Genomic DNA, 27,503 nt, shown 5'->3' on the forward strand with positions numbered 1-27,503 from the left:
TGCGACAACAATCTGCATTTCCCCTACCCATTGGGCAGTATCCAGATAACTTGTTTGGTCGGCGCTAGGATTTAACCTTGTGTAATGGAACTTTAAGGACATGGGTGGCGCTGTGGGTTAAACCACAGAGCCTAGGACATGTCGATCAGAAGGTTGGCGGTTCGAATCCCCGCAACGGGGTGAGCTCCCGTTGCTCCTGCCCACCTAGCAGTTTGAAAGCGCGTCAAAGTGCAAGTAGATAAATAGGTACCACTCTGGCGGAAAGGTAAACGGTGTTTCCGTGTGCTGCTCTGGTTCGCCAGAAGCGGCTTAGTCATGCTGGCCACATGACCCGGAAGCTGTACGCCGGCTCCCTCGGCCAATAAAGCGAGATGAGTGCCGCAACCCCAGAGTCGGCTACGACTGGACCTAATGGTAAGGGGTCCCTTTACCTTTACTAATGGAACTTTCCCCATTTTCCTCCCCGCCCTCCTGTAGGCCCCTTACACCTCTCCTAGGGGTCCCCTCTGTGGGGCAGATCTGGGGCATACAGGCATACAAAGGGAAGTTCCATTCTGCACACATGAATTTTTTCACTGGTGGGATGAGGTACGTAGGACTGCAGTGGCTACAGTGGATACAACATAGCCCTGTTTAGCGAAGCTTTTCATGTTTAATAGGTTATTGTATTTTAGTGTTCTGTTGGAAGCCGCCCAGAGTGGCTGGGGAAACCCAGCCAGATGGGCGGGGTTTAAATAATAAATTATTATTATTATTATTATTATTATTATTATTATTATTATTATTTATTATTATTATTATTATTATTCCCCACCACCACAAAAAATAGGCATTTTTGTATGTTAAGCCTCCCCCCCCCCCCCATTTTTAGATATGTGTTTCTGTGTAGGTTATATCTAGCTGCCAGATATTGCATTGCAGAATTCAAAGGAGTGCAAAGACATAAGGATAACTGTTCCACTCTGCAAATTAGTCTGGGAAGGGCAAATGATTTGCTTAAAAATCAGGGTTGCACAAACTCCACAACAGCCCTGCCAGATAAGGCAGCTTCTGGTGCTCCTCTTTCAGTCCCATCTTGTACAATTTTTGTTCTTTGTCTCCCTGCAGGCACGATGATGCCATCGGCAAAATCTCCCTCAGCAAAGACTTCATCTCATCTCACTCTCGGGGTAGGTGCCAGTGGGCACTCTAGTGGGAAGGGTGACCAAAGGCTGCGGGGGGTGGGGGGTGAGGGGTGTGATGTTGTATTGTGTTTCCTACTATTTTTTGTTGGGAGCCGCCCAGAGGGGCTGGGGCATCCCAGTCAGATGGGCGGCATGCAAGCAAGCAAGCAAACAAACGTCAACAAAAAAACAAACAAATGTTGATGCCAACAAACAAACAATTGTTGTTGTTAACAGATAGAAAAATCCCTAAACTATCTGCCAAGACCGTCAACAATTTTCATATGGAAAGGGATATATAGACACACACACACACACATATACATATATACATATATATATATACACACATATAGTCCTTCTGCAAACTTCTGCTGTGTTTCCCATTCTCTCTCTCTTCCTCCAATGCAGGAATTGACAGCTGGATCAACCTGAGCCCTGTGGATCCCAACGAAGAGGTGCAGGGGGAGATTTCGGTGGAGCTGCAGGTGGTGGAGGAATCCCACAAGAGGGTGCTGTGCTGCCATGTCATTGAAGCCAGGTAGAAGAAGGGTTTTCTCTCTGTGTGTCCTCCTCCCCCTCTCCCCTTTCTAGCTCAAGAGTGCATCTCAAGCAGGTGGAGGGAATGTTCTTTCATGTGTGGTGGACTTGTAAAAGGGTAAAAAAGTTTTGGGAAATGATCCATAATGAATTGAAAAAAAAAATGTTTAAAAGTACTTTCCAAAAACAAACACACCCAGATTCCTTTTTGTTGGGGACAATTCAGACTGAAATTCCTAGGCGTCAAAAAAGGTTATTTATGTATGCCACTTCTGCAGTCCATGTTTCATTAGCCCAAAAATGGAAAGCGAGGGAAGTACCAACCAAAGAAGAATGGTAACTTAAATTGACAGAATATGCACAGCTTGCAGACTTAACATATAGAATAAGAGAACAAGAAGAGCATATGTTTAGAGAAGATTGGAAAACGTTTATTGAATATATGGGAAATAACTATGTACAGCTGAAAACGCTTAAAATAAATTCAACAGTGTAAATAAGTTTTGATGGATGCAGTACTGGAATACTGAATGGTGTAGTTTCTTTAAAATATGCAGGGACTTATGATATGTAAAATGAACCATGGAAAGAGGAGAAGGGAAGTCATTGATATCTTAAGGATGTAAAAATAAGTACTTTAAATTGTAAAATAGAAAAAACTGTATGTATATATATGTGTGTGTGTGTGTATACACACACACACACACACACACACACACACTATCTATCTGTCTGTCTGTCTGTCTATATGAGAGAGAGAGTGCATCTGAAGCCTGGGGATTATTTTCTGGATATATACCCTTCACAGGCCCTGTGTCAGGCCCTCCTTGAGAGCATCTGCTTGCATGGAAGGCTTCTGTTGTCACATCCACACGTTACATTTAAACTAAGCGCTATTATACTTCAAAGAGCGCCTTCCTCAGTATCAATCATCTTGTACCCTATGACTGGCAGATGAGGCCTTCTTGGTGCTGCCTGCTTGCTGCTGACCCACAGCAGGGCCTTCTCAGTGGGGGCTCCTCACTTGTGGAATGTCTTCTTTAGCAAGGTGCACCCTGTCTCCATCCTTACTAACTTTCAGGGTGGATTTGAAAACATCCCTGTCGACCCAGGTATTTGGTGGCTGAAGAATATTGTTCCTGGCCACCCCGGGATCACTGGTTGGAAGGGAACTAAAACTGCTTTTTAGAATGCTTTTGCTTCGTTTTAAACTGTGCATCTGTTTTCCTCCCTGAGCTCAAGGTGACATGAATGGTTCTTCATTTAATCTCCAGAACAACCCTGTGAGGTAGGTTAGGTTGAGAGACAGTGATCACCCATTGAGCGTCATGGCCAAGTGGGGATTTAAACCGTGGCGCTGTGGGTTAAACCACAGAGCCTAGGACTTGCCGATCAGAAGGTCGGCGGTTCGAATCCCTGTGACGGGGTGAGCGCCTGTTGCTCGGTCCCTGTTCCTGCCAACCTAGCAGTTTGAAAGCACGTCAAAGTACAAGTAGATAAATAGGTACCGCTTCGGCAGGAAGGTAAACGGCGTTTCTGTGCGCTGCTCTGGTTCGCCAGAAGTGGCTTAGTCATGCTGGCCATATGACCCGGAAGCTGTACGCCGGCTCCCTCGGCCAATAAAACAAGATGGGCGCCGCAACCCCAGAGTTGGTCACGACTGGACCTAATGGTCAGGGGTCCCTTTACCTTTACTCCCAGGTCCTAGACTGACACTCTATCTACTATAATACACTGGCAGTCTTGTCAGTCGTGACATCTCCTCAAAGAAACCTGAGGGAACTGTAGCTTGCCCTTCACAGAGCTACTTTTCCCAGGATATTTTTTTGGGGGGACGGGAAAGGAACATGCAAAAAAGTTACCGGTAACTTGCCTGTGCATTTTGAAATGAATATATAACTTTAACTTAGTGCGACATTGGATGCAACCCAAAAGAAACAGGTTTAGAAAATGTCGGAGGGGGTGTGTGTGGCTGTTGTGGAACATCTTTTTTGATGATATATGCTAGATTTTTAAAAATTAAAAAGTTGAAAAGCTAGAAGGGTGCTTGGAGGTGTTCACTTTCCTCACTTCCCCCTCTCCCAGTGAGAAAAAGAAAGGTGGCTGTAATAAAAAGGTGTTGTGGCTGCTGAGAAACCGAGTGCGAATCTTCCTGCACTCTTGGCTGCCTCCCAGTCCCTTAGAAAGTGAGATAATTAACACCTTATGAATAATCATAATAAAAATGAACACTGGGGCTGTGAAAAGATTTGGCAGGAGTGGAGAGTTGGGTGGGTGGAGGATTTAGGGACAGCTCACATTTATCTTGATTTTTTTTAATGTTGTCTAGGGTGAATTTTCTTTTCGGGTCAGGCTTTTGATTTTCTGTGACAAAATACTTCTTTCAAATATTTAGCTGGGATGGATATTTGGCTGGGATGGGTAACAAAATGGTGGCCCTTGTGGTGGTTTGTGCCATTTTTGAAGGTTTTGCTTTTTGAGTTAAGGTGCTAGCCCTCAGGAAGATGCAGGGAGGTCCAAGTGTTGATGTTCACAAATGGCAAGCCTCAGGCCTGGGGGCCAAATGCAGGTCTCCCCACTTTTCTCTGCCTGGCCCTCAGGACTCTCTCCAGGGCCACTTCCACCCCATAAATTTAAATCACTGACCTATGGCTGGTGTTTTTATGTTTAAAATGCTACTTGCCTGGGATGGAAGGAAGGAGCTTTTGATGATCAGAAGTTGTGCCTTCAGAGAAGAAAGTGACTGATCTCCAGCATCTATCATCTATCTATATCTATCTATCTATCTATCTATCTATCTATCTATCTATCTATCTCCCACCTTTTCCTCTAAGGAGCTCAGGGTTGAATACACGGTCCCCCCCCCCCCAATCCTGCTCCTCATTTAATCCCCACAACAACCCTGTGAGGTAGGTTAGGCTGAGAGGCAGCGACTGGCCCAAGGTCACACCCTCATGTGTCGGAGTGGGGATTCAAGCCCTGGTCTCCCATGTCTTGGTCCAGCACTCCAACTGCTGTTGCTGCTGCTGCTGTTGTTTAGTCGTTTAGTCATGTCCGATTCTTCGTGACCCCATGGACCAGAGCACGCCAGGCACTCCTGTCTTCCACTGCCTCCCCCAGCTTGGTCAAACTCATGTTCATAGCTTCGAGAACACTGTCCAACCATCTCGTCCTCTGTCATCCCCTTCTTCTTGTGCCCTCCATCTTTCCCAACATCAGGGTCTTTTCCAGGGAGTCTTCTCTTCTCATGAGGTGGCCAAAGTATTGGAGCCTCAGCTTCAGGATCTGTCCTTCCAGTGAGCACTCAGGGCTGATTTCCTTAAGAATGGAGGGGTTTGATCTTCTTGCAGTCCATGGGACTCTCAAGAGTCTCCTCCAGCACCATAATTCAAAAGCATCAATTCTTCGGCAATCAGCCTTCTTTATGGTCCAGCTCTCACTTCCATACATCACTACTGTATGGAAGGGAGAGCTGGACCATAAAGAAGGCTAACCGCTACACCGCATGCTAACTCAGTGCAAGAGATACCATTCTGGATGAGATCGCTACCTTTCTCTCAATGCTCCGCTTTGCAGGAGTGATGCTGCTGAAGGGTTCAGTGCGTGGGAACTGAGAGGGTTAGGGAAAAGGAACGGGTGGTCAGAGACCATGAAAAAGCATCCTTCTCTCCTGGATGCTCAACTGGGAACCTAGGCAACCGGTTAGCCAATAGGAAATGGGTGGATCATAGGGGTGAGTGGGGAAAAGAATGGAATGAGTGGCTGCAGTCAAGGCATAAGGGGTTGGCAGTGGTGTGAGTGTAATAGCATAAGTCCTGTTGCCTAAAGACATCTCTGCTTCATTTTGAACTGACATGGTCCTCAGAATGCGGGTACAGGGAATCCTTATTTGCAAAGTGAATCTTGCCTGAGTTCTAGGTGTTTTTGGCACAGGTTGGCATTGGTCAGTGGTGAAGGGGAATGGCACTCTGTACATGCTCAGGGGGACCTCTGTTAAGCTGGAAACAGATTTTTTAAATTGTTGACGGAGGCACATTTTCTTGTTCTCTACTCCTCTTTAGTCAGTTGCTGTTAAGCCCTTTTGAGTATGACAACAGGGGAGCAGAATAGAATTATTACTATTACTAGGAAGAGCTTGCGGACAAGTTTACTGGTGAGGTCACCTTGCCCCATAAATGTCCACTTGCCTGCTTCAATATACGGAACAATATACCTGTTACAGGTGCCACATAATACTTATTCCACATTTGTAAGGAATCAATCTTTTAGCATGGCAGGGTCTGAACTTTGGAACTCACTGCCACTTGACATCAGACAGACCCCTTCACTGTACTCTCTTCTACACCTGCTAAAAACTCTTTTTTTTCAGGTAGAAGTATCCAGATACATATGTAGAATGTTGACAGGTGTTTTAATCTGGTTTTTAGCTTATCAACGACTTTAATTGTTTTTTGAATGCTTTAAATAGTTTTTAACTGTTTTGACTGATCATTTCCTTGTTTTATACTTTATGGTTTTGTATACTTTGAAGGTTTTGTTTTGTTTTGTTTTTAATAACCAAGCAGCATATAAATTTTATGAAATAAAATTAGTAGTGTTAGTAGTACAGTCGTATCTCGGAAGTTAAAAGGAATCTGTTCCGGAAGTCCGTTCGACGTTCAGAAACCAAGGCGTGGTTTCTGATTGGCTGCAGGAAGCTCCTGCAGCCAATCGGAAGCTGCAACAGATGTTTGGCTTCCAAAGAACGTTTGCAAATCAGAACACTCACTTCTGGGTTTGCAATGTCTGGGAGCCAAAACGTTCCAACTTGCAAGGTGTTCGGGATCCAGGGTACAACTGTAGTGCTGTTTACATTTTTATCCCAACCTTCCCTACAAATTCAAGCTAGCAGACATGATTTCTCTCTCCCTTGATTCTCATGACAATCCTACAGGGTAGGTTAGACTGAGATACAGGGATTGGCCCAAGATTGCTCAGGAAGCTTTGTGTCAGAGCAAGGTTTTTTTTGGACCCAGAACTCCTCTGTGCAAATTCAAGTGTCTCCCTGCACTACAAGGGTGTCAACTTGAATAAAATAGGGTGGGGGCCCAGGTGAGCCCCACCCTGCATAATCATTCACATGACGCAGTGCACACACACCATTTGAATGGGAATGTCCAGCTTGGGGGGGGGGCGGATCCTTAAAATCTTTTATTGTGGGGGCCAATGGTGTCTAGGAGTTGGTTCCTACGTTGGGTGGTAGTGATAGTAGTAGCCGTGTTATGCTGTCGAAGAGTTTATGGCAGCTTGAAAAAGAGTTTTCAACTTACGATGTATATGATGCTGAATAAATACAAGCAACAGGACCAGCAGGCACTCAGAATTTTGTGGCAATATTTGCATGCTCAGACACTGGGGTGGTTTTTCCCCCTTACCTTGCCAAGATCTTCTTCACTTCTGCAAACAGTGGTGTAGCATGGGTTGTCAGCACCCGGGGCAAGGCAAGTAATTTGCGCCCCCTAACCCGTGGATTTGCGCCCCCTAACCCATGGATTTGCCCTAACCCCCAGATGTTGCGCCCGGTGCGGCCGCCCCCCCTGCACCCCCCACGCTACGCCAGTGTCTGCAAATCTTGAGGTTTTCCCCAAACCTGTTGATACCTTACTCTGGTTTTTCAGTAGCCCTGTTTCGGCTACGTAGCCATCGTCACTCAGCACCTGAGTTCAAGTTCGCTGTTAGACGACAGCCACACACCTAAGGCTGAAATGAACCCTTCGCTGCCAGGAAAGGCTTTCCTTTGTCAACCTCGGCAGCGAGTCCCCTTTAAGAAGTTTTGTTGATAAAGCTGCATACTGTATCATTTTTGTTAAATTAAAAATAAAGAAATAAAACCCTGTTGGAATATACTTCCTGATATCCATCTGCCATCTTCCTCCACATAGAGACCTTGCTCCGCGGGACACCTCTGGAACCTCAGACCCCTTTGCCCGTGTCCTGTGGAATGGGCAGGTGCTCGAAACAGCTGTAAGTATAGCCCCTGATGCGTTTCAAGTGTCAGAACCATATGGTAGGATTTGAATCCAAGACCTGGGAAATAAGAACTGGAGTCAAAGCCCAGAAAGGCTATTGTGTCCCAGGGACAGTCTGAGTCTGAACAGGAAGTGAGGACTGGGGAATCTTACCCATTTTCACTTTCTGTTTTTCTCATTTTTCTTGTCTTAGTTCTTCATGTTTTTGCATTAGCTTGTGTGTAGGAGTTTTGTTTTTTTCAACCCTTGTGAAAATTCACCAGCATATTAGTATGAATTTCTCCTAATGTACACATTTTTTGGTGCAGTTTTGCCCAACTCACACACAATTTGCCATAATATAAATGTATTTTTATTTTACTTTCATGGAGATGGATGCAGCTAGATCTGCTATTTTCTGTGTACGCACCTAGGCAAATGATTTGGAGTGCTCCAAAAATCTTCTTTAAGGGTGTCTTCAGCTGTGTTTTCCATCATGTTCCACTGTACATAACATAATTTGCACACCGTTCTCTTGAAACTGAAGCTCCTTGTGTTTCCAAGTGCCCCTAAATGCTTAGCTTTGGAGCAGGCAGAACAACTCTTCCTTGGTCTTCTTCCGGAGCACCTTATCCAGAACAACCCTAGGAGCCAATCCTCAGTGACTGACTGTCTTTCTTTCATTCTGATTGGCTCCCATCAGCACAAAAGGTGAGAAGAAGGCTTCTTCTCGGTGGCTAAAACAAAGTCCCCTTTTGTGCTGATTGGGTACCTCTAGGATGTTGGAAACAGGCTCCCTGCTGGAATCCTGGTACAGAAATACTAAGAGGTCTTTGACATGCACACCCTCTAGGAACAGGGTCCCCCCCATCTCTATTCTCCTCTTAACAACAACCCTGTGTAGTAGGTTAGCCTGAAAGGCAGCTGCTGGCCCAGGATCACCCAATGAGCTTTATTGGTTGAGTGGGCGATTTGAACTCTGATCTCCTAGATCCTAGTCTGGCAATTTAACCGCTACACCACAAGCTGACTCACTTTGCCGTGGCTGCGCACAAACGGGCAGGTGTCTCACTGTGGGCAAGGTGGCAGGGGTGATCGTGGTGGTGTTTTAACACAGTTTGTTCTTAAATGGGGCATTTGTCCGCTTGCGTTTACGCATTCTTCTGCCTCAACAGATCATCAAGAAAACTCGCTTCCCACGCTGGGATGAGATGCTCGAGTTTGTCCTGGAGGAGGGGACCGCAGGGGAAAGCCCGCTGATCGTAGAAGTGTGGGATTGGGACATGGTGGGCAAGAATGACTTCCTGGGACGGGTGAGTGGTGGGCACAGGAGGCTGGCCTGGCCTGGGTCCTCTTATGCAAGCTCTGAGGTGTGGGAATGTGGATAGTAGGAGAGGATATATTGATTAAATATTATCCTTCCTCAAGCACGTTAGTGAGCTAGTAGCACAGCACATTCCCTTGAACATTGCTGAAAGCGAGTTGATGGATTCGTAAGAATCATTTCAGTTGAGCAATCTGGCTTGTCCAGATTGGATTGTTCCTGGTAAATTTCCCCTTTATTTCCCTCTTAAAAACAACAATGACACAACAGTCTTCTTTTAAAAGTAATGGTAAAGTTTACTTACATTCAGTTCACAGTATGGTCCTGAAGGCAGCCTTTAATTTTGTACAGCGGTACCTCTGGTTACAAACTTAATTCGTTCCAGAGGTCCGTTCTTAACCTGAAACCGTTCTTAACCTGAGGTACCACTTTAGCTAATGGGGCCTCCCGGTGCCGCCGCACAATATCTGTTCTCATCCTGAGGTAAAGTTCTTAACCTGAGGTACTACTTCCAGGTTAGCGGCGTTTGTAACCCGAAATGTTTGTAATCTGAGGTACCACTGTGGTTACAGATACATGCATAGAGAAAAGAAGTATGAGCTAGGCCATGGACTTTCTACCTTGTGGCTTCCATCCTCTGTAAGGATGAACCAGCAGGAGTCCAAAAGGAAAAATGGAACAAGGCAAAAAGAAGAAGAGGCTGCGTGGCTAGCCCTTTTTTTAGGGCCTGCCAGGGTCACGCCCATCTACCTGGTCACACACAGGGGGAGGATGCTTCAGACCAGGTGTGACAAGAAGTCCTCCTGGCTGGAGCAACATTCCCCTGTGTGTCCACTCTGGGCAAACAGGAAATGTTGTATCTGACTGCTTCAGTGACGTTACATCTCACATGAGGGGTTGCGGCTGCTGCTTTGACAGGGGTGAAAGAATTGTAGAGTTGGAAGGGACCCTAAGGATCATCTGGTCCAACCCCTGTAAAGAAGAATACGCAGCTGTCCCTTACGGGGATCAAACCTGCAACCTTGGCATTATCAGCACCACCCTCTGTCCAACTGAGCTATCCAGGGTCAAACTATAACTTGAGGAACTGAATCGGGGAACAGGGAAGATGTTAGGTCTAAGGTCTGCATTCCTTTCTGTGCAAGCTCCTGGGGGGCACCTGCAAGCGGTGGGCGGGGCCAGAGGCAAAGGTGGGCGGAGCAAGACATGTGAATTTTACCTCTGCACAGGAGGGTAGTTTCTACACAGGCTCATAGACACCTTGCTGCCCTCCATCCCTGCAAGCCAGTTGTTTAATCAGAGGCACAGTCCAGCCTTTAGCCCTACCTGAATTAACCCTTGAGTCGCAAACAGAATGATCCCTGCTGTTGCACTTCCAGCACTCCTCTACCTCCGCACTGACCTGTCACTTTCTCTCATCCGTGCAGGTTGAGTTTTCGTTGGATGCCTTGCAGAAGGCCCCTGTCAAAGGCTGGTACCGCCTGTTGCCTTTCACCAGCACGGAGGGAGATGCAGGGTAAATGTGGGACCTCTTCTGGCCTTCTTGGGTCATAGTATTGTCATGGAATTCTATTCAGTACTGATCCAGAGTAGATGCCAGATGTATAGTTAGCAGAGTAAAAACTTAAATCGTCCCTGGCCGTGCCCCCCGAGCGACCTGATTGGCCACCTGGCGACCTGACGTGGCCAAGGTCTCCACCAGCGTGACACGGGATGCCACCCCGCCCCGAAGCTGAGGGGAGTGGCTAGGAGGCCGGACCACAACCCGGCCCCACCTGGAAGTAGACCTAATATTACCCCAAAATAGACCAGAGGCAGTTGTATTTCATCTAGCGGAGCTTTACTGCTACTGAAGGCAAATGAGCATAATGATCACAAATCCAATACATCCAGGATTGGCACAGTCCATAAGAAATCCAGTTGCAGCAGACTTAACTTAAACTTACAATAACTTATAATAAGTCTAAACCTTAACATTAAGCATATTATGTGCAGAACACCACACCAGAAGGAGATAGAGATATAGAGTTAGAGATAGATAGAGATAGAGATAGATAGAGAGATACTTTTATAGTCCGCATGACCTTGCCAGAAAGAGATAACAGAACCAGTTTAAGGCAGTTGTACTCAGCTTCTCTGAAGGAATAACCCAAACATCATGAACCTTCTGCTTGCTTCTTTCACACAGAGAAGCTTCCAGAAGCCTCTTGAATTAAATAGAATAGGAAAGACCTCTACACATCAGATCAATACTTTCTGTACTAAGAAATGCAAACTGACAAGTATGTCAGGGCTCGGTGTGGCCAGGTGGCCAGGGGTCAGGTTTGGGGTCTACTGACAGGTTGTCAGGCTGAGGGGCCGGAGATGAACAGCAGGATCCTAGGTGGGCAGAGGTTGAGCTGTGGTACTGAGGGCCCAGGGGGAGTATCGTAGTCCAAGGTGGATGGGAGCTCACCTGGTTGGCCACTGTGAGAACAGGATGGTGAAATAGATGGACCCACCTTAGAGTTGTGGTTGTAATTTGTTTTAAGCTGCTTTTAATATTGTGTTTTTAAAATTAAATTTATTTTCAACTGCTTTCAATGTTGCGTTTTAAAATTTAAATGCATTTATTTTGTTTGTAAAGTGATTTAAATACCGCTATATCATTTTTTAAAAAAAGTCAAAGCTGCTTACAATGATATCTCTATATATTAAAAATGCATACAAATTTGAAACCACAGGCAATCAGCTAACCGTTATGGAAAGATTGCTTCCTAATTGCCTGTGTAGGCCTGGCGGCACAGGAAAAAAAAATTCTGCAGGCATACAAAGTTTGGCACAGAAGGAGCCTGCTAGATCTCTATTGGCAGGATATTCCACATGGCTGGGTCGATGCCACTAAAAGCTCGGCTTCTTGTTGCTGCCAAATGAGTCTCGTCAATAATAACTCACCCACAGATGAATTAGACTTCCCCTAAGGTACCCTGAACCTAAGTTGCTCAGGGCTCTGTAAATAGTTCAGGGCGGATTTTCTTTGTAGATGAGCAGCCAGCGCAGATAATTTAACAAGGGTGGGGTGAGGGAGCTGAAAATAATGCCAATATATTTCAATAATGCCAATAGGCCCCTTTGTTTTCAGCTAGTACATGGGTAGAGGAGTTTAAAAGGCAAGGGACACAAATTTTCACAGCCCTCTAGTGACTGTGGCGACTTGTTCACCAGAAGTCATCTATTTCGCATGAACTCCGGAAGTGTATAATTGAATCTGATCAAACTAAGCCTCCTGGTGTAGATTGTGCTCTCTGCTTGCAGGGGGAAGCTGGGGGCGCTGAGACTGCGGGTGCGACTCGCCGAGGATCGGATCCTGCCCTCCCGGTACTACCAGCCACTCATAGACCTGATGGTGGAGTCCGTCATGTGCCCATCAGAGGTGGGCACTTAGTGGTTTACCCTCCTTTTTTGTGCATGAGAGAGACACGGGGTTAAAAAGAGGCAGGCGCAGTCAAGGCGGGTGTTTTGTGGAAAAAATGGGTGCAAAAATGGGGGGGGTTGTTCCACTGGAGGAAATTTGGGGGGTGGGGAATGTCACCTGACGTCTCCACCATCTGGAGGTGCATGCCTGGGGATCCTTGTATCTTGACTGTTTTCACACGCTAGCAACACACCCTGTAGAATTCTACCCGTGATATTTTATCTGCGCAATCAGAATGAATTTCAGGAACCGAAAAGTCTTGTTGAAAAACAGGCTGCCTTCAGATGTCTTCTAAAAGTCAGATACAGTGGTACCTCGGGTTAAGAACTTAATTCATTCTGGAGGTCCGTTCTTAACCTGAAACTGTTCTTAACCTGAGGTACCACTTTAGCTAATGAGGCCTCCTGCTGCCGCCGCTGCCGCCCAATTTCTGTTCTTATCCTGAAGTAAAGTTCTTAACCCGAGGTACTATTTCTGGGTTAGCAGAGTCTGTAACCTGAAGCGTCTGTAACCTGAGGTACCACTTTAGTTGTTTATTTCCTTGACATATTGGAGGGTGTTCCACAGGGTGAGTGCCACTACCAAGAAGGCCCTCTGCCTGGTTCCCTGTAGCTTCTCTTTTCGCAGTGAGGAAACTGCCAGAAGGTCCTCGGAGCTGGACCTCAGTGTCTGGGCTGAACAATGGGGGTGGAGACGCTCCTTCAGGTATACAGGACCGAGGCTGTTTAGGGCTTTAAAGGTCAGCACCAACGCCTTGAATTGTGCTCGGAAACGTACTGGGAGCCAATGTAGGTCTTTCAAGACCGGTGTTATGTGGTCTAAGCGGCCACTCTACTGTATTCCTGGTTTAAAAAGCTGTTTCGGCCTAACTTATATACCGTGGTACCTCGGGTTACATACACTTCAGGTTAAATACGCTTCAGGTTACACACTCTGCTAACCTAGAAGTGCTTCAGGTTAAGAACTTTGCTTCAGGATAAGAACAGAAATCGGGCTCCGGCGGCGCGGTGGCAGCAGGAGGCCCCATTAGCTAAAGTGGTTCTTCAGGTTAAGAACATTTTCAGGTTAAGTACGGACCTCCGGAACGAATTAAGTACTTAACCCGAGGTACCACTGTATCTGAGTTTCTAACACTGCAGGCATGTGGCCCTTGGAAGGTTGCAAATAAGCAAATGTGGCCCTTGGGCTGAGAAAGGTTCACCACACCTGTTTTAAATACATACACACATATATATGTATGCCATTTGCAGATGTTCTGCTTCACTACAGGAGGAGGAGGATGTCACACCCTTAGCCCTGCTGGAAGAGGTCTGCTTATTGGAGAGTCGCCAGGACGTAGCCACCAAATTAGTCAAGATCTTCCTTGGCCAAGGCTTGGTGCTGCCTTTCTTGGACTATGTGAACCTCCGTGAGGTTTCGAGAACCAGTAAGTAGTTCCTTCATATGTCACTTTGTGTTTCTGTGTGCCGTTTGAGGTTGGTTGCCCAGGATTGTGGCAGCACGACCACGTGGGCGCCTAGGACTGGGTGTGAGCCCTGCAATTCCATAGCACGAAAGAGAGAGCCTGGGTTTCTGAAAACCTTGGTTTTCATTCTTCCATACAAGCAAGTTTCTAGCCCCTAAGGTTGCAGAGAGCGAAGCTTGGAAGCAGCGGTTCTGGGGGAGCATCTTCGCTGTACCTAAAGAGTTCGGTTTGGGACCCAGACACGGAGCAGACTGCTTCTGCAGAGTTGGCCAGTGGGCAGGAGAGCAGATGGTGTGAGAAAAATCCAACGCATTAATGTAGGGGGGCCAGCGTCATTCGCAGGTAGATTTTCTCACTCGTGGTGCTAATTGCAAACCCCCTCTGTGTTCTTTCAGCCGATCCAAACACCCTCTTCCGTTCCAACTCCTTGGCTTCTAAATCCATGGAGCAGTTCATGAAGGTGAGTAAATAGCGGAGGAAGAACCAGCAGGTGGGTATTGCTGAGGTCCATCTCCCTCCCTCCCTCCCTCCCTCCCTCTCTCTCTCTCTCTCTCTCTCTCTCTCTCTCTCTCTCTGCACTCTGTGTGTGAGTTTCTGTGAAACAGAAGGGGCTGTCCCTGAGCCGCTAGGGTGGTGGTAAATAAACAAATCTGCAACATGTGCCACATTTTCATGAGGTTTGGTTTCGGGTGCGAATGATGCCATTGGGGGGGAGGCGCGGTGGCAAAACACCTGCCATGAAATGAGATGAACCACCCTTTGCAGAGGAAAGAAAAAATATATATTTTCACAGCAAACAGGACAAACCCCCTTTTCTCTCTTTTTTTGCAAGCACTTGGTGAAAGGAAAAGGGAGAAGTGTCGGCGGTGTGTTGCGTTGAACAAATCAGCTTGTATTTACACACACACACACACACACAGAGAGAGAGAGAGAGAGAGAGAGAGACATCTAGCCTTTCCCCCAGTCTGGGTTTCAAGGCATCTTTCCTATTAAAAAAAAAGAGCAAGCAAATATCTCTCTCTCATTACAATGTAATTATAATAATAGAATACCATATTTTTCTGTGTATAAGATGCCCCCATGAATAAGATGACCCCTATTTTTTTGAACCCAGAATGAAGAAAACAATATTTTAGGGTTGCCTAAACCCTAAAACAGGGAAGCGGGTGGCGCTGTGGGTTAAACCACAGAGCCTAGGACTTGCCGATCAGAAGGCCAGCGGTTCGAATCCCTGCGATGGGGTGAGCTCCCGTTGCTCGGTCCCTGCTCCTGCCAACCTAGCAGTTTGAAAGCATGTCAAAGTGCAAGAAGATAAGTAGGTACCACTCTGGTAGAAAGGTAAATGGTGTTTCCGTGCGCTGCTCTGGTTCGCCAGAAGCGGCTTAGTCATGCTGGCCACATGACCTGGAAGCTGTACACCGGCTCCCTCGGCCAATAAAGCGAGATGAGCGTCGCAACCCCAGAGTCGGTCACGACTGGACTTAATGGCCAGGGGTCCCTTTACCTTTACTTAAACCCTAAAACAGAAGTGAAAATCTGGACAATCAGCGGTGGCAGTTGTTGAGCTTTCTTGGGGCGATTGCTGCAGCCCCTATACACAGAAAAATACAGTAATCATAGAATTGTAGAGTTCCCATGGCAAGTGAAGGGGACCCTCTGACTATTCCTCTGACTATGCCCTGGGAATTGCAGTTCCTATGGCAAAAGATGTGGGATCTCTGGCTATTAATAACACAAGAAATCTCTGGATTCTTTGGGGCAAACCATGCGAGTTAACTGTATATCCAGTATACAAGTTTGCAGTAAGGATTTATATACCCTTTGAACATTTCAGCACCGATGAGATGTTTTTAGTCATTTTTTTACTTTCCATCCGGATGTGTGTTTTGGAAAATGTATCCCCCCGCCTTCTTCTTTTCCTAACTCTCTGTGATGCGTCAGGTGGTGGGGATGCCTTACCTCCACGAGGTGCTGAAGGCCATCATCAACCGAATCTTCGAGGAGAAGAAGTACGTGGAGCTGGATCCCTGCAAGATTGAGCCGAGCCGGACCAGGTGAGAGGAAGAGCACTCAAGAGGGAGCCGAGGTGTGTTTTGCAAAGGACAGAAAAGGAAAAGCGGTTGGGAGGGAGGAGGAAAGGAACTCAGGTACTAGATCTCAGCTCCAGGATTCCTTGAGAGGGACAACTGGAATGGAAAGAGTTTGAGGAGAGGAGGAGTGGGAAGAAGAGCACATCACTGTGACATTCAGAGCAAGAGTGTAGGAGAGACAAGGCCGCCTGCTGAGAAATGGGGGTGGGGGTAGGGTGCCAAACACGACGAGAAAATGATTAAAAAACAGTGGTGCGTCGGGACGGGTGTCATTCGCAGGTAGCGGTTTTTTCCTCACCCAGCAGTGCTAATTAAAACAGAAGCAAGAGAGCCTGCCTGGCAGATGATTTATGACTCCAAAAATAATGTTGTGAGTTGGAGGTTGGGGCTGTTAGGGCTGCATGCCTGAGACCCTTCTAATTCCTGCATGCAGCAAGGGTTCAATGGTTGAATTAGCTGTGATGGTCCCTTAAGTATGGGCCGTTAAGGTAACAAAGGAAGTGGCTCTGTGCTAGAAATCAAATGGATGCCCCCCTCCCAGCTGTTAGTTAGAAGCATAGCTGTCAACCGTCCCTTATTTGGCGGGAAACTCCCTTATCCCAGCGCTGTGTCCCGCTGCTGTCCCTTACTGATGATGTCCCTTAAATTTCCTGGGTTTCATGCTCGCCTGGCTTGGGAGGGAAGCAGCGGCTCGGGGTCCTCTGCCATGTGAGAGCGCGTGCGCTGGCGTCGTTCTGGCGTGAGGAGTTCCATCGGCCCTTCCCTGCCCAAGAGGGGGGGGGGAGGGAGAGAGACTCTCGCCCACGCCGCCCGTGAGCCCGGAGGCGGTAGCGGTGGTGGCAGCTGAGGAGGCGGCCTGAGGGAGAAGGAAGAGGAGGGGATGGAGAGGGACGCAGAAGGGCGGCGCTTCAGCGGCCGCCCTGGCGCTGCAACCGCCTCATACTGGATTGACAGCATCTGTCAATCCTACCAGTGTATGTAACTCTTTACAATAGCAAAACCCCTTATTTTGGCTGCTGATCCCTTATTTTCAAGGCTGCTGGTCCCCTATTTTCAAATCTGTAGGTGGACAGCTATAGTTAGAAGGTCAAATGCCAGAAATGAGTTGTGGGTGAGAGACAGCTAGAAGCTAGAGGCAGGCTGCGCAGCTGAGAGACAAAGCCATGCCTGATTTCTGCTGGGATGCAAGGCTGTGGCTACGGGAGAAGCAAGGCCTTCCTGGGGTGTTCACGCTGTGAGCCCTTCCATCATAGGCTCAGGTTGTATATAGAATCTTAGTGTTGGAAGGGGCCCAAGGGTCATCTAGTCCAACCCCCTGCAATGCAGGGATCTCAGCTAAAACATCCATGACAGGTGGCCATCCAACCTCTGCTGAAAAACCTCCAAGGAAGGAGAGTCCACAACCTCCCGAGGGAGACTGTTCCACTGACAAACAGCTCTTACTGTCATAAAGTTTTTTTCCGTATGTTTAGCTGGAATCTTCTTTTTTTGGAACTTGAAGCCATTGGTTCGAGTCCTACCGCCCAGAGCAGGAGAAAACAAGCTTGTTCCCTCTTCCATGTGATAACCCTTGAGATATTTGAAGATGGCTATTGTATCTCCTCTCAGCCTCCTCTTTTCCAGGCTAAACATACCCAGCTCCTTCAACCGTTCCTCATAAGGCTTGGTTTCTAGCCCTTGATCATCTTGGTCGCCCTCCTCTGCACACGTTACAGCTTGTCAACATCCTTCTAAAATCATGGTGCCCAGAATTGGACACAGTATTCCAGGTGTGATCTGACCAAGGCAAAACAGTGGGACTATGGCTTCCCTTGATCTGGAGACTATACTTCTGTTGATGCAGCCTAGAATTGTGATAGCTATTTTGCGACTGCATCACATTGTTAATATCCCACAAAACCCACAATCTCTACCGCCCATCATTCCAAGCAAACCAAACCCTGGGTAAGCGTTGGGAACCTGTGGAATCTTGCCCGGCTCAGAGATTGGGGTGGCATGCAACAATAATTTGTCAGAATGTTGTCCACCGAAATAAACATCTTAGCAGGGTCTAATTGTTATGTATTCAGTGGTCTGAGCTTGAGTCTGGACTAAGCCTTCTGAGCTCCTGTGTTCTGATTCGACACATGATATCCAGTCACAGAACATTTCAGGATTTGGGCCTCTGCCATTGGCACTTAAACCTTAAAGTTATGATTCACAGCTTGGAAGTTTAGACAGCCAATCACGTTGGAAGTGGGAGTGGCCCAGGCCTTCAGAAATGTATATAAGCAGTTGCTTTGCCCCTGTTGTCCAGTTCTGTTAGTTCAATAAAGGTTCTTGCTGTTATTACTGTGTATTGTCTCGTGAGCACCCACCTGCACTTCACGCTTCTTATATTCTTCTCTCTGAATTTAGCTGCATTTAACATTGCAGACCTTTCTGAACTGGATGACACATATATATTTAAACTTAGCCATATCACTGAGGGTAGATACCACCGCTAACATCTCTAAATGTTGATACATGGGTGTTTCATACAGTTTAAGGCTTTTTGAGAAAAGTACAAAACTACCCCCAAGCTATTCGAAAGACTATTCCCTCATACGGACCTACCCAGGCTCTGAGATCTTTGGGGAAGGCTCTCCTCTCAGTCCTGCCATCCCCCTAGGCACACTTGGTGGGGATGCAGGACAGGGCCTTCTCGGTGGCTGCTCCCAGACTTTGGAACTCCCTCCCTAGAGAACTCATACTGGCTCCCTCCTTGCTGTCCTTCTGCCAACAGGTGAAGACTGTTTTATTCCAACAGGCTTTTGTGAAATCACTGGCTTGCTTTTTTTAAAAAAGAAACGAGCTTTTAAACGGTGGTATGCTGCATTTTAATCAATCTGCTTTTATCTTGTTTTAATTCTATAGTTTAATTACTTTTTTCCAATTGTCTTTTGTACATGTTTTAGCCTTCTGTCTTCATTTGGGTAAGCTGCCTGAGTCTCAGTCTGGGGAAAAGGTGGGATGTAGATAAGAACAACAACAGATAATCATGTGATACGGCCGCTGTGGTGTGGCAAGTGTTAACAGCTGACATGTTTGTACACTATGCTTGTGTTATGTGACGGACGACAGCCTCAGCCGTGCCTGCAGAAGAGCGTCATACAGACGGAGGGTATTTCTGCTGAAATGGCTAATAGGACATTAGCACTGAGGATGTGGGGCTGGCTCATGGAAAGGATTCTGGCTGCTCTAGAGATAGAAGCCTTCCTGGGAGAGATGCTCTTTGTGCAGGTTGCTAGGCAACACCATCTCCGGGATGCTGCCAGAGTGTGACATTGGCAGGGATGCTTGAAGTGGATTTGCTGAGGGTCTGTCTGTTGAAAAGCAGGGAAGTTTGGGTGGAACCCAGCTTCCTGAGAGGGGTTTGCAGTGGGTTAAAACAAGTAGAGTAAGGGACCATATACAGTGCATTACAATAACTCGGCCTTGAGGTTAACAATGCATGAACTTACAGTGGCAAGTCCAGGGACAGCCATGGCTGGTGAACCAGATGGAGCTGGTATTTTCTTACTCTGCAAACATCTCTGTGGGTGATTGCAGCAGGTAGTCTAATCTCTTGTCAAATTCACAAGACATACACATACCAAAGAGCTGCTCCAGTGAGTAACTGAGCTCAGTTTCAGTATCTTCTCTGTGTCAGGAGCTTGTAACAATCAGCAGGGGGCAGCACTGTGTGGTGGTTGAGTTATGTGTTGGTGGGTCAAGGGTCTCTCGTGCAAGTCGCCCACCCATCCCCACCCCGCATTTTCCATTTCTCTTAGGCGGATCTCTTTCAAAAGCTCCCTGTCCGAGGCCCAGATCCGAGAAAGCAGCCTGGAGGTGCTGACAGGATACCTGGGTGACATTGTGGAATCCATCGTAAGCTCTACGGAAAAGTGTCCCCCCATCATGCGAGTGGCTTTCAAACAGCTGCACAAACGAGTGGATGACCACTTCCCGGAGGCAGAGAATCAGGTGCGACATTTTCTATCCCATAACCACTCCCTCCGCCAAACAGCAAGTCTTGGGGAGGTCATTCATCATCCATGTTTCCAAGGGATTTGGCGTTCTGCGATCCAAGCTGCTTCTGCTGGGGTTGGTTAAGCAACAGTTAGGGAGGTCAACAGTAGGTGGCGCTGGACCCAACGATAGGCAGAGACAACTCAGGGCCCCTTCAGAAAAGTGATTACTAATCCCTTTGTGCTTTCTGTAAGCACATCATTGGCCACATTCACACCATACATTTAAAGCACAGTTGAACCTTGGTTTTTGAACAGCCTAGTTCTCAAACGTTTCGGCTCCTGAACGATCGAAACCTGGAAGTGACTGTTCCGGTTTTTGAATGTTTTTTTGAAAGCCAAACATCTGACGGGGCTTCCATGGCTTCCTGCAGCCAGCCAGAAGCTGTGATTTGGAAGTTGAACGCTTTGGAAGTTGAACGGACTTCCAGAATGGATTCCGTTGGACTTCCAAGGTACGAATGTACTATGATACCATTTTAAACAGTTATGGCTTCCCCCAAAGAATTCTGGGAGCTGTAGTTTGTTAAGGGTGCTGAGATTTGTTAAGAGACCGCATTCACAGAGCTACAATTCTCAGAGTAAAGGTAAAGGTAAAGGGACCCCTGACCATTAGGTCCAGTCGTGAAAGACTCTGGGGTTGTGGCGCTCATCTCGCTTTATTGGCCAAGGGAGCCGGCATACAGCTTCCGGGTCATGTGGTCAGCATGACTAAGCCGCTTCTGGCGAACCAGAGCAGCGCACGGAAACGCCGTTTACCTTCCCACTGGAGTGGTACCTATTTATCTACTTGCACTTTGACGTGCTTTCGAGCTGCTAGGTTGGCAGGAGCAGGGACCGAGCAACGGGAGCTCACCCCGTCGTGGGGATTCAAATTGCTGACCTTCTGATCAGCAAGTCCTAGGCTCTGTGGTTTAACCCACCGTGCCACCCGCGTCCCAATTCTCAGAGTAGTTCAACAATAAATCCTTCTTTGCAGGGAACCCTTGGGTGCAACCCAAAGTTTAGTTTGGGTGTGTGGTGTGCTTTAACAATGGCTGTTTGGGAATGGAAAACTTTTTTTTATAATTGTGATCAATCCTGACTTCTGGATGTGACCCGCGCTGGGCATCTTTGTTTTCCTTTCAGGATGCCAAATACATTGCCATCAGTGGGTTCCTGTTCCTCCGCTTCTTTGCTCCAGCCATCCTGACCCCCAAGTTGTTCAACCTCCGAGACCAGCATGCAGACACCCAGACCAGCCGGACCCTCCTGCTCTTGGCCAAGGTAACAGTCAGCATCCTGCTCTCACTGGGGGCAACCAGATGCCCCAATGGGAAGCCTGCAAGCAGGATCCAAGCACAAGAGCCTTCTCCCATCCTGGGGATTCCAGTAGCTGGTACTCAGAAGCATTGCTGCCTCTGTCCATCATGCTTGTTAGCCATCACCAGACCCTCCAAGTGTCCCTATTTTCCAGGGACAGTCCTGTATTTACAGAAGCCGTCCTGCTTTTTGATTCGATCCTGAAATGTCCCACTTTTCCTTAGGATGTCCCTTTTTCATCAGAGAAATGTTGGAGAGTATGGAATAGGACATCTCTATTTTATTGGAGAACTGTTGGAGGGGACGTCTCTATTTTCATTGGAGAAATGTTGGAGGGATGTCTATTTTCATTGGATGGAGGGTATGGAATAGGACATCTCTATTTTCTTTGGAGAACCGTTGGAGGGGATGTCTCTTTTTTATCAGAGAAATGTTGGAGGGTATGGAATAGGACGTCTCTATTTTCATTGGAGAAATGTTGGACAGAACTTTCTATTTTCATTGGTTAAATGTTGGAGGGTATGCATCACTGCCTAATGTGGGAACAAGTTCCTCTGTTTAACTATGTACAGTGGTACCTCGGGTTAAGTACTTAATTCGTTCCGGAGGTCCGTTCTTAACCTGAAGCTGTTCTTAACCTGAAGCACCACTTTAGCTAATGGGGCCTCCTGCTGCCGCTGCGCTGCCGGAGCATGATTTCTGTTATCCTGAAACAAAGTGCTTCACCTGAAGCACTATTTCTAGGTTAGCAGAGTCTGTAACCTGAAGCGTATGTAACCTGAGGTACCACTGTATTGCGTGAAGAAAAGACTTTATTTTCTCTCTTCTGAATCTTCCAACATTCAGCTCCATTTGATGGCCGTGAATTCCGATGTTACGAGAGAGGAGGGAAAACCACCGCTTGTTTCCATGCCGTGCATAATTTTATAAACCTCTATCATGCCGCTTCATATTTGCTTTTCCTCTAAACTAAAAATTCCTAAATGCTGTGCCCTTTCTTCGCATGGGAGCCACTTCATCCCTTTGATCATTTCGGTTCCTGTGAGGGCACAGCAGGCCAAGCTTTAGAGACTCTTCCCACTAGACTTTTATGAACTGGTCCTTCCCTTCCCCTGGAGTCACCTCTTTGCCTATTTCTCTCTCCCTACTCCCCTCCCGGCCGGCAGGCAGTGCAGAGCATTGGCAACCTGGGACTTCAGCTGGGTCACGGCAAGGAGCAGTGGATGGAACCTTTGCACCCCTTCATCCTGTCTAGCATTGGGCAAGTCAAGGAGTTCCTGGACTGGCTCATCAACGTGGACTGCGAGAACGGTGAGCTCTAATGGGCCACATTTCCAGGAAGCTGGGACTGAGGGTACGGGTGGGAATTAATTGGATTCTGCTTGCTACTACTACTACTACTACTACTAATAATAATAATAATAGTTAAATAAATAAATATATTATTATTATTTATACCCAGCCACTCTGGGCAGCTCCCAGCAAAATTAAAAGCACAATGAGCCATCAAACATTAAAAACTTCCCTAAACAGGGCTGCCTTCAGATCTCTTCTAAAAATCAGATAGTTGTTTATTTCCTTGACATCTGATGGGAGGGCGTTCCACAGGGCAGGTGCCACTACTGAGAAGGCCCTCTGCCTGGTTCCCTGTAACCTCGCTTCTCGCGGTGAGGGAACCATCAGAAGGCCCTTGGAGCTGGACCTCAGTGTCCGGGCTGAATGATGAGGGTGGAGATGCTCCTTCAGGTACACAGGGCCAAGGCCGTTTAGGGCTTTAAAGGTCAGCACCCTTTGAATTGTGCTCGGAAACGTACTAAATGCAAACTTACCTAATTCACACTTTGCAAAACATTACATGCACCTGAATAAATATATACCAAGATACACATTGTTGCAGAGACCACAATACCAAGGCCCAATCCACACTGTACATGGAAAGCACTGTGGTACCACTTTAAACACTCGTGGTTTCCCCCAGAGAATTCTGGGAGCCGTATTTTGTTGATGGTGCCGAGAGTTGTTAGAAGGCTCCTATTCCCCTCCCAGAGCTACAATTCCCAGAGTTCCTCGGGAAGAGGGATTGATTGTTCAACCACTCTGCGAATTGTAGCTCTGTGAGGAGAGGAGGGGTCTTCTCACAACCCTCGGCAAGCACCCTTAATAAACTATGACTCCCGGGTTACTTTGGGGACCCCTAGTCCCTTCTTAGTAGTAAAGTTGGAACAGAAAATGGTGTCTTCTTCACTCTCTAGATCGGGCGCTCAGGAGTTACAGCCAGGGGACTCCTCTCCAGCATTTGCCACCTGAGGCCACTGCCTCATTGTGCCTAATGTTAGGGCCAGCCCTGTACAATTTGCATGCATGCTGTAGGTTAAACCACAGAGCCTAGGACTTGCCGATCAGAAGGTCGGAGGTTCGAATCCCCGCGACGGGGTGAGCTCCCGTTGCTCGGTCCCTGCTCCTGCCAACCTAGCAGTTCGAAAGCATGTCAAAGTGCAAGTAGATAAATAGGTATCGCTTCAGCGGGAAGGTAAACGGCATTCCTGTGTGCTGCTCTGGTTCGCCAGAAGCGGCTTAGTCATGCTGGCCACATGACCTGGAAGCTGTACACCAGCTCCCTTGGCCAATAAAACAAGATGAGCACCGCAACCCCAGAGTTGGCCACGACTGGACCTAATGGTCAAGGGTCCCTTTACCTTACCTATATAGGAGTCTTGGGGTGGTTTTTAGCCCTGGCCAAAGCAATAAAGGGGGGGCGGTGTTCACAGGGTTCCAAGGCTTTTGCAACATCTGAGAAATCAGCGTGCCCCCCCTTTTCTTTTCTCCAGGAGCAAGTGAGAAGAAGCCATGGACGCTCTTCCATCCCTCAGCCACCATCAAGGAGGGCTACCTCAACAAGCGCAAGGCTGAGGGCCTCCACTTGGTCTCACGGTTCACCTTCAAAAAACGCTACTTCTGGCTGAGCAACGAGAGCCTTTCGTATTCCAAATCTCCCGAGTGGCAGGTGGGCACCTTTACCCGGGGGGGCAGAGGGCGGAGGATGCAAGGGGAGCGCAAAAACTCAGGGTTGAAGGCTGTTCAAAGGCATGTCTTATCTACAACAAAGCAAACAGTCAGAGGGCAGTGAAGTGCAGGTTCACGAGGCAAGACGCAGTGATAACAGCAAGAACCTTTATTGAACTACATAACTGGGAAACAGGAGCAAAGCAACCGCTTATATACATTTCTGAAAGCCTGGGCCACTCCCACTCCCAACATGATTGGCTGTCTAAACTTCCAAGCTGCGAATCATGGCTCAGAGTTTAAGGGCCAATGGCAGAGGCCCAAATCCTGAAATGTTCTGTGATTGGATATCATGTGTCGAATCAGAACACAGGGGCTCAGAATCCTTAGTCCAGGCTCAGGCAAACACAAACCACAGAATACGTAATAGACAGCTTTTGCCCAAGGAGGCGTTGCTTCTCAGGACCTCTTAGGAGCTGCGCCTGGGCCAGGAGTGACAAACATTTTCCAGCCAGGGGCCGCATTGCCTTCCAGGCAACATCCCAAGGGCCACATTCCAAAGTGTGGGGGACCAAAGGCAAAAGTAGGTGGAGCAATGAGGTCATGTTTGTTTTTGTACAGTGGTCTAGTTCTTCTACACAGACACTGTTCTCTGCCCAGGCAAGCAAGAGGTACGAACAGAGTTTAAGGACACTTCCCACCCAGGCGAAAGCACTCGAAGGGGGTGTAAATAAGGGCCAGTGAGGGGTGTGGCTTGTGGATAAGGGGTGTTGCCTGACAGAAATGCCTAGAGAGCTGAAATTGGGCTTCGGATCCAAAGAGCCCCATCACTTGGTTGACCACAAACTTGACATGAGCCAACAGTGTGACGCGGCAGCTAAAAAAGCCAATGCAATTCTGGGCTGCATCAATAGGAGTATAGCATCTAGATCAAGGGAAGTAATAGTGCCACTGTATTCTGCTCTGGTCAGACCTCACCTGGAGTACTGTGTCCAGTTCTGGGCACCACAGTTCAAGAAGGACACTGACAAACTGGAACGTGTCCAGAGGAGGGCAACCAAAATGGTCAAAGGCCTGGAAATGATGCCTTATGAGGAACGGCTAAGGGAGCTGGGCATGTTTAGCCTGGAGAAGAGGAGATTAAGGGGTGATATGATAGCCATGTTCAAATATATAAAAGGATGTCACATAGAGGAGGGAGAAAGGTTGTTTTCTGCTGCTCCAGAGAAGCGGACACGGAGCAATGGATCCAAACTACAAGAAAGAAGTTTCCACCTAAACATTAGGAAGAACTTCCTGACAGTAAGAGCTGTTCGACAGTGGAATTTGCTGCCAAGGAGTGTGGTGGAGTCTCCTTCTTTGGAGGTCTTTAAGCAGAGGCTTGACAACCATATGTCAGGAGTGCTCTGATGGTGTTTCCTGCTTGGCAGGGGGTTGGACTCGATGGCCCTTGTGGTCTCTTCCAACTCTATGATTCTATGATTCTATGACTACCTGGAACACATTCCTTAAAATGCAGACCCTTCTAAGTGTCCCTATTTTCCAGGAACAGAATTTGCAGAAGCTGTCCCGGTTTCTGATTTGATCCCAGAATGTCCCACTTTTCCTTAGGCTGTCTCTATTTTCATTGGAGAAATGTTGAAAGGTACAATGAGTTGTGAGCTGGTCTCAAGCCTCTTTCAACTGCCACGGGAGTTAAACTCACAGTCTGCTGAGAGGACCTCAGCTGTTCTGAAAGGCCGGGTTCCTTCAAAGGACTTCCAGGAGCAATTTCAGGTAGCAGAAAGTGCTCCTGGCTCCCCGCCAAAGATCACAGATAGCATTGTAAGGAAAGAGCCGTTTTAAAATCCTGTATTTGGAGCGAAATGTGGTCAGTATTAAGAGTTGGCTCAATCGTAACACTAGACACGGTAAGTTTTGTCAAGAGTATGCAAGTCCACTTCAAACTCTGCTTTGCACCTAAGCGTTTTTGGGAAGGGTTGGTTAAATTTTGCATTTTTGTTAAGGCGACCTGGTAGAGGCTGGTAAAATGATGCATTGGGTGGAGAAAGTGGAGAAAGAGAAAAGTTCTTCTCCCTCTCTCATAACAACTGGAAATCGCAGACATTCAGTGTCCCAGGAGATCCAGGACAGGGCAAAGAAAGGACTTCTTCAGCCACAGTTGAACTGTGGAACTCGCTGCCACAGGAGGCAGGGATTGCCACCAACCCTAGCTGGTTTTAAAAGCGGATGCGACAAATTCATGGAGGAGAAGGCTATCGGTGGCCATGATGGTTATGCTCTGGCCCAGTGGTCAGAGGAAATAATACTTCCGAATAACAGCTGCTGGAAACCACAGGAGGGGAGAGGGCTCTTGTGCTCCAATCCTGCTTGCTGGTTTCCCACAGGCTGGCCATTGTGAGGGCAGGATGCTGAATCAGATGGGCCATTAGCCTGATCCAGAAGGCTCTTTTTCAGTTCACCATGTCGGCTGGGGTGGTGCCCATAAATTGGCAAAATGCTTCCTGAGGAAGGGCTGGAGAATCGAGAGCTGTGTTTCCCCCTTGATGAACAGGGCGGTGTGTTGGGTTTCTTCCCCCATGGCCAGGTTCGGACATCCATCCCCGTCCAGCAGATCTGCGCTGTGGAGCGTGTGGATGAGAATGCCTTCCAGCAGTCGCACATGATGCAGATCACAACGCGGGAAAATGGAGGGCAGCTGTCTACCATGTACATCCAGTGCAAGGTAGGATGTGAATGCGACCATCGTTAATCTGGCTTTGAGAATGTGATGGCTGCTCTTTTTCTTTAGGAATTCCCTTTGCATCGCTCCTCTTGGCCTGCTATGAACTTACGATTCTTGCATTAGGGGATTGTTACTATATATGTACATCCAGTGCAATGTAGGATGTGGATGCGACCATCGTTAATCTGGCTTTGAGAATGTGATGGCTGCTCTTTTTCTTTAGCAATTCCCTTTTCATTGCTCATCTTTCCCCCCCCCAAAAAAATTATTATTAATTTTTGCATATGTTTTCCAAACAAAACTTCACTTCACATCACATCATCCTCATTTTGGCTATTATAGCCTGAGACTTCCATCAATCCTGTCTAGTGATTTGCAAATTTGCTATCTGATTATGAATTTTATTATTATAATTAATGCTT

General features: G+C 47.4%; 1 protein-coding gene across 2 annotated transcripts in view; it reads left to right on the top strand.

Annotated features, from left to right (window-relative positions):
* The window catches only part of RASAL1 (RAS protein activator like 1), a 74,411-nt gene that overhangs the window by 25,923 nt on the left and 20,985 nt on the right, over positions 1-27,503 (top strand). The window contains exons 4-17 of one of the 2 annotated variants that reach the window (XM_083589999.1): positions 1,108-1,169; positions 1,575-1,704; positions 7,625-7,706; positions 8,866-9,003; positions 10,442-10,530; positions 12,309-12,426; positions 13,738-13,894; positions 14,329-14,393; positions 15,875-15,987; positions 19,815-20,007; positions 21,180-21,317; positions 22,520-22,664; positions 24,182-24,357; positions 26,944-27,081. In XM_083589999.1, the coding sequence (XP_083446125.1) occupies positions 1,108-1,169; positions 1,575-1,704; positions 7,625-7,706; positions 8,866-9,003; positions 10,442-10,530; positions 12,309-12,426; positions 13,738-13,894; positions 14,329-14,393; positions 15,875-15,987; positions 19,815-20,007; positions 21,180-21,317; positions 22,520-22,664; positions 24,182-24,357; positions 26,944-27,081 (1,744 nt within the window). The remainder of the gene's footprint in view (positions 1-1,107; positions 1,170-1,574; positions 1,705-7,624; positions 7,707-8,865; positions 9,004-10,441; positions 10,531-12,308; positions 12,427-13,737; positions 13,895-14,328; positions 14,394-15,874; positions 15,988-19,814; positions 20,008-21,179; positions 21,318-22,519; positions 22,665-24,181; positions 24,358-26,943; positions 27,082-27,503) is intronic. The other variant, XM_083590000.1, reaches the window with a different exon arrangement.

This window comes from Podarcis filfolensis, assembly GCF_964270895.1.
Source record: "Podarcis filfolensis genome assembly, chromosome: 16".
NCBI lineage: Eukaryota > Metazoa > Chordata > Lepidosauria > Squamata > Lacertidae > Podarcis > Podarcis filfolensis.